A 12,018-nucleotide genomic window follows, 5' to 3' on the forward strand; every position below is an offset into this window, starting at 1 on the left:
GGGAGAAGAATATTGCCTCTGAGGGGATAAATCTGTTAAGATGCTGCAGCAGGTTGTATTTCCAAAAATGGCTGTAACGGTATTTCTGGTCCCACATGCTCTTCCAGAACTTTGTCAGCCCCCATCAAGAGGTGGGACCTGTATCCCCTCTCCGTAACCTTTGCGACTTCCACTTCTAGAGATGCATGGATGTGACAGTGTGGCACTTTGAAGGCTAGGTCCTAAAAGGCCATGTGGGCCTACAGCCAGTTGCTAGTATCGTTCTTAATGGTAAAAGATTAGATGCTTTGCCTCTGAGGTCAGGGAGTAGGCAAGGCTGTCCACTCTCACGGCTTGTATTCACCATGCTACCGGAAGTAGCGACCAGTGCAAAAAGGCAAGGAAAAGAAATGAGACCTACAGATTTAAAAGGGAAAGGGAAGTTGTCTTTGTTCAGAGACATGATTATGTAGAAAATCTCAAAGTATCCACAAATAATAAGACTACTAAACTAGTAAGGGAGTTGTCAAGGTCATAGGACACAGCACCTCTGTATGAAAATCAGTTGTATTTCTGTACACCAGCATCTCCACTGTATCGTGGCCTTACACTTTGTCCTACACACTCCAGCAAAGGACCTGATCGCCGCTCAAAGAGAAAGTAGAGGTCGTGAGATAGTAACACCCCCGTCACAACCATGGCGCTCTTCCACCTCATGGCGGGGGTGGGGGGGCACCGCAGGGCCTGCTGTGTTGGCAGAGGGTTCCAGCCCTTCCATCTCAGGCCCGATTCACCTGCTAGTCCCGGAACGCTTTCAGCCCCACTTTTCTGGGCTAATTCCTGCTAATCTGTCAGGTCTTAACTTAAGCAGCTCTCATTTGGAGAAGCTTTTCCTCACCTTCCCCGCTCCCCATTGTTTAGTTTCTTAGCTTTCTATTTCCCCCTTTATATCAGTTTTCAAGCTGTAATTAAATTATTTGTTATGTATAATGTTATTAATTATTTCACAGTGCTTAAGGTTGCAAAAAAGAAAGTCACATTTCTCGTTTTCCATTCAAAAATGATGTAAATGTGGGCTTCCCTGGTGGCGCAGTGGTTGAGAGTCCGCCTGCCGATGCAGGGGACGCGGGTTCGTGCCCCGGTCCGGGAAGATCCCACATGCCGCGGAGCGGCTGGGCCCGTGAACCATGGCCGCTGAGCCTGCGCATCTGGAGCCTGTGCTCCGCAACGGGAGAGGCCACAGCAGTGAGAGGCCCGCGTACCGAAAAAAAAAAAAAAAGATGTATATGTATTTCAAGAAGCGACTTATCAAAGTTGGCAAGGAGGCCAGTTTTAGGCATTTTAGGGCGTGACATTTGTCTTCCTCTAGGAGAAGTGCCAACCAGAGGTCATCTCTGGCGCAAAATGAACAAGCCGTGTGCTTTGTTGAAAGAAGATAGCGCCACTGAGATGTGCCTGCCTTCCCTTCCTCCAGTTACCACTGTTATTAGCGATAGTCGGGAGCTCAGGCACTTTGCTAATGTGCTGTTTTCTGCCTTGATTTCCATCATAGCTGAGACTGAATTCAAGCAAGCGTGTAATCAGCTCTTACACCAATTCTAATATTGATGCTAAGTTGTTCCATGTATTTATGCAAGATGTGAAATGATGTAAATGTCTCTACTGTGTAATTTTTATGTGTCAAAAGTCCACTTATCTCTAGCAAAATGAAGTTGAATTAGATACTATTAGCAATGTTTTTATAGTTACGGTTATCAAATAACTTTATTTTGGCTACAGGCAAAGATTTATTTGACCTATAACAACACTTAATATGTATTGTTGCAGTTTTACTTACTTTAAGTGTTAAAATGGCTGTTTGCCTGTAACAAGATGTGCTTGTTCCTGGTTTTTAACTTCAGAAATCCTCTGTAAACAGTGAAAACCACGTGGTGGAATCTCCAGAGTAGGTGGAGACCTTTTAAAACACTCTACTTCTTGAGCCAAAATTCCATCATAGTGTTGAAGATTTATCCCTTCCCCTACCGAGAAAAGCTACAATGTATTTTCCATCCTTTCATACTAGCACAGTGAAGCAAGGCATCCTCAACTCTAGATCTGCCTTTTTTGCTGTTAAGTTTTTCCCATTCTGTTATTTTTATATGACAGCATAAATGTATATGAAATAGCTGTGAAAGCAATAAGAATGCGTTTCTTATGTGTGTGAAAATATTTACAAATAATGTGGCTGATAAGGGGTTAATATCCAAAATACATAAACAGCTCATTCAACTCAATCTCAAGAAAACAAAAGACACAATTAAAAGATGGGCAGGAGACCTGAATAGACATTTTTCCAGAGAAGACATACAGATGGCCAACAAGCACATGAAAAGATGCTTAACATTGCTAATCACCAGAGAAATGCAAACCAAAACTACAATGAGGTATCACCTCACACCAGTCAGAGTGGCCGTCCTCAAAAAGAACACAAATAACAAATGTTGGCGAGGATATGGAGAAAAGGGAACCGTCCTACACTGTTGGTGGGAATGAAAATTGATGCAGACACTGTGGAAGACCGTATAGAGGTTCCTCAAAAAAATAAAAATAGAACTACCATATGATCCAGCAATTCCACTCCTCGGTATGTATCCAAAGAAAACATTTGAAAAGATACATGCATCCAGATGTTCATAGCAGCACTATTTACAATTGCCAAGATACGGAAGCAACCCAGGTGTCCATCAATAGATGAATGGATAAAGATGACGTGGTGTATACATACAGTGGAATAGTACTCAGCCATAAAAGAGAATGAATTTTTGCCATTTGCAGCAATATAGATGGACCCAGAGGGCATTATGCTAAGTGAAGCAAGTCAGACAGAGAAAGGCAAACACTACGTTATCACATATATGTGGAATCTAAACAGTACAACAAATGAATGTAACAAAAAAGAGACAGACTCACAGATACAGAGAAAACCAGTGGGGAAAGAGAAGAAGAAGAGGGGCAATATAGGGATAGGGGATTAAGAGATATAAACTACTCTGTGTAAAATAAGCTACAAGAATATACTCTATAGCAGCGGTCCCCAGCCCTTTTGGCACCAGGGACCGGTTTCGTGGAAGACAGTTTTTCCGTGGAAGACAGTTTTTCCGCGGACCGGGACGGGGCGGGGGGCGGGGGCGGGGATGGTTCAGGCGGTGATGCGAGCGATGGGGGAGCAGATGAAGCTTCACGCCCCCACCCGCCACTCACATCCTGCCGTGTGGCCTGGTTCCTCACAGGCCGCGGGGCCGATGCTGGTCTGCAGCCCGGGGTTTGGGGACCCCTGCTACAGCACAGGGAATATGACCAATATCTTACAATAACTATAAATGGAGTATAACCTATCAAAATTATTAATCACTATGTTTTATGTCTGAGACTAATATTGGACATCAACTCTACCTCAATTTTTTAAAAAGTAGGGGGGAGAGGACTGGCAAAAATGAATACATATATTTAAGTATATTTAATGTGTCTTTGTGTTGTTACTGTTGTCAGATGGACAAAGGTCATGCCCCTCGTGTAGCCGACCAGACCGCACCCCTCTTAAATCTGATACTTGGTCTCTCTCCTTGGGGAGCCCATAAACGAGTGGTCTAAAACCAGGCAGCCTGGGTGAGAGGCACTAAGAAACCCCAGCAGAGGGTTCTGGGTTGGAAACACCACAGTCTCCTCTGTTACTCAGAGAAATGTTTATTGACTTAGGAGAAAGGAAGTAAGAAAGACAAGGTGTTCTCCTAGGAGCTCTGCCTTGTCTTTTTTTTTTTAAACCTAAAAATGAATTTTCTGTAACAGAGGTACCCCAGACTTTTTATCAGCAAAGGTAATTTCTTTATCATTTTCTAATATTCCATTTTGAAAAAAAATTTTTTCAAGACAAGTTCATTTAGTACATGGATTCTCCATTTTTGATAATCAAATACATATACAGGTATCCGGCAGAACTTGTAGTCAACATGAAATAACCTGGTAACTTCTATCTATTTGATGATCTCATGTTATAATAGCACCTAACATTAGAATCGAGTTATTTGTCATTGGGTAACACTTAATAGTTTATCAGTGACAGACAATTTTTCCAAAACAGTAACTCCTAAGCTTACAAACATGGTCATAGATGTTTCTAAAAATTATATGGTCATGTTCACAATTAATGTTTTAATTATTAAAGCAAAAGTAAAATCTTGATAATTTATTAACAGTAAATAATAGAATTTGTCCCCAGCAGATTTATAATCCAAATTTAAGCATCCCAAACTGCAAAAAGCCACATCTAAAAGTATTCTTTTTTTTCAACCTGTCACCTGAATTTTCACACACCATGTAATTGCACTGAACAAACTTCATGGATAATTTTGAGAGCAAGAAGGGAAGTTTGTGATGCATATGGCTTACGTAAGAAATAAAATTAACAAAATATTTTTCAGTGTTCTAGATGTGTAAATGGCTTGAGGCTGTCTTCAGAAAAAGTCTCAACAAAAGAAGCAAGGTGATTGCTTTAGAGCTACAGTGGATAAGAGGAAAATGAGGTCAGCCTAAAGACGATGGCAGAAAGCCTGAAAGAATTTTAATCTGTTATCCAGTAGGAAACTGTTAAAAGTAACATCACTTTAGAATGAACAGCCATCTTGGCCAGCCTTTACTTTTATTTTATTTATTTATTTATTTGTTTATTTTATTTATTTATTTTTGGCTGCATTGGGTCTTTGTTGCTGCGCGCGGGCTTTCTCTAGTTGTGGCGAGCGGGCTTCTCTTGTTGGGGAGCATGGCGTCTAGGCGCCCGGGCTTCAGTAGTTGTGGCACACGAGCTGAGTAGTTGTGGCTCGCAGGCTCTAGAGCGCAGGCTCAGTAATTGTGGTTCGCGGGCTTAGTTGCTCCACGGCATGTGGGATCTTCCCATACCAGGGCTTGAACCCGTGTCCCCTGCATTGGCAGGCGGATTCTTAACCACTGCGCCACCAGGGAAGCCCCTGACCAGCCTTTAGATCTGACTGCAGAGCTGTGACCTTAAGAACTTTTCAGGGTTAAAAAGGTAGCTTTCTGAAAGATGAATGTGTATTTTTTTAGTCAATGAAAGCAAAAGGAGACAGATTTTAATAATCATGTAAAGAAAGAAAGAATGTTTGGCACAAACTTATTTCTCTTAGACAGCTACGATGAGCGAGAGATGGTTAGAAGGTTCCATATTTCTGGAAGGGAGTGAGTGAAAGTGAACATAGGTCTTACAAAGAACTACAGTGTTTGTGTTTACACTTAGAATTCTCTGACTCATAACTTCTGTTTAAAGATATTAGCTGAAATTGCCAGACTTCTATTTTTTATAAATATTTAGTTATTTGTTTTGTCTTTTAAGTGATTTTCTTCTTAATGGAAGTTGAATTTTACCAAGGTATATGGGTACTAAATAATATTTCTTCTTTGCTATAGGTAAAACTTTAGTCAAGAGGCTGACAAATAAGGTAAGCAATGGAGGTGAAGGCCTTTTTTCTTTTTCTTTTTTTTTAAGATAGAAAATCAACTATTGTAAGTTAAATTGAAAGATTTTAATATGTTTATTCAAAGGATATTGAGGACGTACTGGCAGGAATCAAAGGAGCTGGTTGTGGATCAACTTTTTTTAGAGACCTTGGCGATAAAGGTAATTTTTATTTGTTTTACTTGTGTTTTATTTAACCAAAGTATTATTAAGGAATTAAGTTATGAGGTTTGCAGCTGCATATTGAAGAACATACATTAGAGAATCTGCAGAGAGAATGTTATAACAGTGTGTTATTTAATAGATGTTTTTAAATCATAATAAAATACTCATTACATTTGAAGCAACTTTTTCTTAAACTCTTTGAGCAATCACAGAAAAATTATTTAAACATTGATTTCAGTAAGCTTGGAGAGAAGGGTGAGGCAGAGCATCAAGAATAAGGAGAGAAAAAAAAAGAAAAAAAAGAAAAAAGGGAGAAAATAAAAAGAGAAAAAAAAGAATAAGGAGAGATGGGCTTCCTTGGTGGTGCAATGATTTGGAATCCACCTGCCAGTGCAGGGGGCGCGGGTTCAATTGGTCCGGGAACTAAGATCCCACATGCTGCGGAGCAACTAAGCCCGTGTGCCACAACTACTGAGCCTGCGTGCTGCAACCCGTGCACCTAGAGCCCGTGCTCTGCAACAAAAGAAGCCACCACAGTGAGAAGCCTGCACACCACAACAAAGAGTAGCCCCCGCTCGCCACAACTAGAGAAAGCCCACGCGTAGCAACGAAGACCCAATGCAGCCATAAATAAATACATACATACATAAATTTATTTATTTATTTATAAAAGAAAAAAAAAAGAAGAGAAAGGATTTGGGACATCCCTGGTGGTCCAGTGGTTAAGAATCCGCCTTCCAATGCAAGGGACTCGGGTTCGATGCCTGGTTGTGGAACTAAGATTCCATATGCTGCAGGGCAGCTAAGCCCACGCACCGCAACTAAGAGCCTGCACGCTGCAACAAAAGATCCCGAGTGCCGCAACTAAGACCCGACGCAGCCAAATAAATAAATATTTTTAAAAAAAAAAGAAGAAGAAGAAGAGAAAGGACTTCCCTGGCACTCCAGTGGTTAAGACTCTGTGCTTCCACTGCAGGGGGTGCGGGTTTGATCCCTGGGCAGGGAAGTTCTGCATGCCGAGGGGTACAGCCAGATAAATAAGTAAGTAAAGTGATTATTCTAAAGTAAGAAGACAAAGCCCCAGAGATAGCGCAGAGGACACCAGCATTCACGGGAGCAGAGGAGGAGGAGGTGCCGTGCAGGAGAGGAGGCAGAGGCATCAGTGGGGGAGAGGGAGTCTCGGGAGCCTGGGAGGGAGGGAGCATCAGTGTGCAGGGCCCGTGAAGGAAGGGGGTCAGAACGTGGTTAGGACTGGCGGTGGGGAGGTGCTCCCTCGCGTCAGCAAGGGCAGGGGCGGTGCTGGGACGGGTTCTGGGGGCAGATTGCAGAGCGTGGAGGACGGTGGTGCGGGGTGGGGCGGGTGTGAGCTGGAGGCCTGTCCTGGCGGTCTGTGTTGCACGAAGGGCTTTGAGCGCACGTCTGGGTGTGAGGGGGCGGGGGGTGTGCAGAGCTCGGTGGAGGGCGCGCCCCTCAGCGGGGAGCTTTGCGTTGTATCACGTGGGGAGGGGTGATGTGCAGGTGTTTACCGCACATGTTTGCAGAGCAGGGCTGAGAAGTTGAGGCGGGTTTGGAGGGTGGCCCTGATTCCTTCGTAAAGTGGAGGGTGTGGAGAAAGTAGGAGGTTTGAAGTGGCCACCAGCTGGTTCTCCCCCGGCCGCGGGCAGGCCGGGAAGTACACAGAAGCATGCAGTTAGGGTGTTACTAGGCAAACGCAGGGAAGAAAAGTCGTGGGCTAGGGGGTTAACGGTGTCGAGGGCAGCAGTTTTACTTAAAAACACGAGAGTCTTTAAGTAACAAGCCTTGGAGAGAAAAAAGTAAGATGGGAAGAGCGATGGAAAGAAAGTGGGAATTCAGGAGAGAGTGGCCAGTGAGGGTGGGAGCAGGTGAGCTGGGAACCCAGGAGCGGGGCCCACTGTGCGCGCAGAGCCGGGGTCTGCGCTCCGGTTCGGAGCAGAAGCTGCTGCAGGTGAGCTCGGCCTTGGGTGCGGTCGTGGAATCGGCCGGCTGGAGCAGAGTAAGTGGCAGCGTGAAAGTGACAGAGGTGACCCCAGGTCTGAGAGTAGAGTGTGGTCCTGTGTGCTGGACAATGGACCAGGCGCTCAGGCCTCCGGCGACGGAAGGCTGAAGAGAGGGAGCTAGGTAGGTGACCAGGAAGAAAGTCGGAGCTGGTCAGCTCGACGGCATCAGCCTCGGAGTAACAGGTTTCTGCAAGAGGTTGGAAGAGCAAAGGTCTGGGATGAGCGTGGCAGTGGGGAGAGGAGTCACCACTTGAGCCGTCTGCAAGGGTGCCGGCGTCCCGAGCGGAGAAGCCGCTTGCAGGTGCGGCAGGGCTCAGCACACGGCGACCAGTTAAAGGTGTTTACTGAGGAAGGCCATTCGGGAGAGCGTCGCAGAGCGTCCGGGGAGAAGCAGAGGCATGGAGGTTGGTTGGTTCCGGAAGGATGAAGTGCAGACCAGCTGCAGGTGTGTCAACAAAGAAGACAGAGGCCATTTGGAAAGTGGGGTGTGGCCGCTGAGGGCGGTTGGACCTAAGCTAGAGAGGTGAGCAGAGCCTCAACCGCACGTAGGCAGCGTGGGAGGGAGTGTCCAGGAGCGTGGGCCTTGTCCTGAGAACGGCGGGTTGCCGTGGGGGAGCTGTAAGAAGGCGACAAGTCAGATGAGAGAAACCCCTCTCGTCTGGGCAGAGGGGGCCGAGGCGCCTGCGGAGGGCGCAGAAGAGGAGACGGCGGGAGGTTCCGCAGTGACTGCAGGGGCCACGCGCTGGGCGGCGCGGTGGACAGAGGCAGAGCACAAAGCCACTTGTCAGCCCTGAAAAGCCGGCAGACACTCTGTTCTCACAGGAGACACCGAGGTTTAAAAGCAAGATTTAACAAACTGAAGGAAGTGGGAGGCTCCCTGGCAAGTGAAGGGCAATGTTTTTGAGGCCTCCTATACGACGCGGGAGTGGAGGTTTCAGAGCAGCGAGCAGACCGTCGTGTTCTCGGCTCGGAGATGACAGCGTGGAGTGGCCAGGCTTCTGGGCTCCAGGTTCGTGGAGCCCTGAATACAGCAGTTCGACCTGAGGGGAAGTAGACAGTTAGTGCAGCTTCCAGAACTGTGTTAGTTACAGTTGTAGCGCTTCAGACAGGCTGGGGGGCGGGGTTGGGGTTGTCCCTGGAGCTGCTCAGTTAGAGGTTCTGCTGGGCCCGGGCCATGTCCGCAGTCACGGTCTGGTCTTGGGAAGGAGGGTTGTGAATCTGTGTCGTTACCAGCTGTGCTGCTTCCATACCATAGGAAATACAGAGGGTACTGAGAAAGGTGGTTAGTAACTTCTATTTACTGTCTTTAACTTTCAGTAACAGACACATATACGTCTGTATCTCCAGCTCTGTCTCTCCATCTGTACGTACCGCTTTCTAACCATAGGAGACAGATCCATTAGCCTACTCACACACTTTTCTCACTCGATAGTTCTCGTTCCCTGTTCTTTATATAACTGGAGGACTACTTATATTCTCAAAATGAACAGGAGCATCACACAGATTTCTTAAAGAATAAAAAGTCAGTATTTCTGGATGACGGGGGAGAAAGCCCTTAGTGACGGACTGTTCGAAAAATAAACAGAAGATGTAAGTCCAAAGCAGAAAGTTGATTTTTTTTCCCCCTTTAGGCGAATCTATAAGGATATTAGTAGGAGAAATAGAGGAAAGAGAGGCTTTAAGGGAAACTAGAAGAAAGAAGTGACTGCAGACTTCCGGGAAGATGGCAGAAGAGTAAGACGCGGAGATCACCTTCCTCTCCACAGATACACCAGAAATACATCTACGCGTGGAACAACTCCTACAGAACACCTACTGAACGCTGGCAGAAGACCTCAGACCTCCCAAAAGGCAAGGAACCCCCCCACGTACCTGGTCAGGGCAAAAGAAAAAACTAAACAGAGACAAAAGGATAGGGACGGGTCCTGCACCAGCGGGAGAGAGCTGTGAAGGAGGAAAAGTGTCCACACACTAGGAAGCCCCTTCGCAGGTGGAGACTTCGGGAGGCGGAGTGGGGGAGCTTGGGAGCCGCGGAGGAGAGCACAGCAACAGGGGTGCGTAGGGCAAAGCGGACAGATTCCAGCGCAGAGGATCGGGCTGACCGGCACTCACGAGCCGAGAGGCTTGTCTGCTCGCCCGCCGGGGCGGGCGGGACTGGGAGCTGAGGCTCCGGCTTTTGTCGGAGTGCCGGGAGAGGACTGAGGTTGGCGGCGTGAACACAGCCTGCAGGGCGTTGGTGCGCCGCGGCTGGCCGGGAGAGAGTCTGGGGAGGGGTCTGGACCTGCCGAAGAGGCAAGAGACTTTTACGTCCCTCTTTGTTTCCTGGTGCACGAGGAGAGGGGATTAAGAACGCTGCTTGAGAGAGCTCCGGGGACGGGCGCGAGCCGCGGCTAAGAGTGCGGAGCCCAGAGACGGACATGGGACGCTAAGGCCGCTGCTGCCGCCGCCAGGAGGCCTGTGTGCGAACACAGGTCACTAGCCACACGCCCTTCTGGGGAGCCTGTGCAGCCCGCCACTGCCAGGGTCCCGGGATCCAGGGACGGCTCCCCGGGAGAGCGCACGTTGCGCCTCAGGCTGCAGCGTCACGCCGGCCTCTGCCGCTGCAGGACCGCCCCGCACTCCGTGACCCTCCCTACCCCCCGGCCTGGGTGAGCCAGAGCCTCCGAATCAGCGGCTCCTTTAACCTCGTCCTGTCTGAGCAAAGAACAGACGCCCTCCGGCGACCTACACGCACAGGCGGGGCCAAATCCAAAGCTGAGCCCCTGGGAACTGTCAGAACAAAGAAGAGAAAGGGAAATCTCTCCCAGCAGCCTCAGAAGCAGCGGATTAAAGCTCCACAATCAACTTGATATACCCTGCATCTGTGGAATACCTGAATAGACAACGAATCATCCCAAATTAAGGAGCCCTGTGGATGAAAGGCTCTTGGTGCTGCAGCCAGGAGTCAGTGCTGTGCCTCTGAGGTGGGAGAGCCAACTTCAGGACACTGGTCCACAAGAGGCCTCCCAGCTGCACATAATATCAAACAGCAAAAATCTCCGAGAGATCTCCATCTCAACGCCAGCACCCAGCTTCACTCAACGACCAGCAAGCTACAGTGCTGGACATCCTATGCCAAACAACTAGCAAGACAGGAACACAACCCCACCCATTAGCAGAGAGGCTGCCCAAAATCATAGTAAGTCTACAGACACCCCAAAACACACCACCAGACGTGGACCTGCCCACCAGAAAGACAAGATCCAGCCTCATACACCAGAACACAGGCACTAGTACCCTCCACCAGGAAGCCTACACAACCCACTGAACCAACCTTAGCCACTGGGGACAGACACAAAAAACAACAGGAACTACGAACCTTCAGCCTGCAAAAAAGGAGACCCCAAACACAGTAAGATAAGCAAAATGAAAAGACAGAAAAACACACAGCAGATGAAGGAGCAAGATAAAAACCCACCAGACCTAACAAATGAAGAGGAAATAGGCAGTCTACCTGAAAAAGAATTCAGAATAATGATAGTAAGGTTGATCCGAAATCTTGGAGATAGAATGGACAATAGAATGGACAAATTGCAAGAATCAGTTAACAAGGACCTAGAAGAACTAAAGATGAAGCAAGCAACGATGAACAACACAATAAATGAAATTAAAAGTACTCTAGATGGGATCAATAGCAGAATAACTGAGGCAGAAGAACGGATAAGTGACCTGGAAGATAAAATAGTGGAAATAACTACTGCAGAGCAGAATAAAGAAAAAAGAATGAAAAGAACTGAGGACAGTCTCAGAGACCTCTGGGACAACATTAAACGCACCAACATTCGAATTATAGGGGTTCCAGAAGAAGAAGAGAAAAAGAAAGGGACTGAGAAAATATTTGAAGAGATTATAGTTGAAAACTTCCCTAATATGGGAAAAGAAATCATTAATCAAGTCCAGGAAGCACAGAGAGTCCCATACAGGATAAATCCAAGGAGAAATACGCCAAGACACATATTAATCAAATTGTCAAAAATTAAATACAAAGAAAACATATTAAAAGCAGCAAGGGAAAAACAACAAATAACACACAAGGGAATCCCCATAAGGTTAACAGCTGATCTTTCAGCAGAAACTCTGCAAGCCAGAAGGGAGTGGCAGGACATATTGAAAGTGTTGAAGGAGAAAAACCTGCAACCAAGATTACTCTACCCAGCAAGGATCTCATTCAGATTTGATGGAGAAATTAAAACCTTTACAGACAAGCAAAAGCTGAGAGAGTTCAGCACCACCAAACCAGCTCTACAACAACTGCTAAAGGAACTTCTCTAGGCAAGAAACACAAAAGAAGGAAAGGACCTACAATAA

At 46.8% G+C, this 12,018-nt stretch overlaps 1 protein-coding gene across 2 annotated transcripts in view; it reads left to right on the forward strand.

Moving 5' to 3' along the window:
• MICU2 (mitochondrial calcium uptake 2) overlaps positions 1–12,018 on the forward strand; it is a 91,599-nt gene that overhangs the window by 42,784 nt on the left and 36,797 nt on the right. For both annotated transcript variants that reach the window (XM_027116708.1, XM_027116709.1), the window contains exons 3-4: positions 5,440–5,471; positions 5,575–5,650. In XM_027116708.1, the coding sequence (XP_026972509.1) occupies positions 5,440–5,471; positions 5,575–5,650 (108 nt within the window). The remainder of the gene's footprint in view (positions 1–5,439; positions 5,472–5,574; positions 5,651–12,018) is intronic.

Source organism: Aethalodelphis obliquidens, unplaced genomic scaffold, assembly GCF_003676395.1.
Source record: "Aethalodelphis obliquidens isolate GAN/ISIS:26980383/991018 unplaced genomic scaffold, ASM367639v1 scaffold16, whole genome shotgun sequence".
NCBI lineage: Eukaryota > Metazoa > Chordata > Mammalia > Artiodactyla > Delphinidae > Aethalodelphis > Aethalodelphis obliquidens.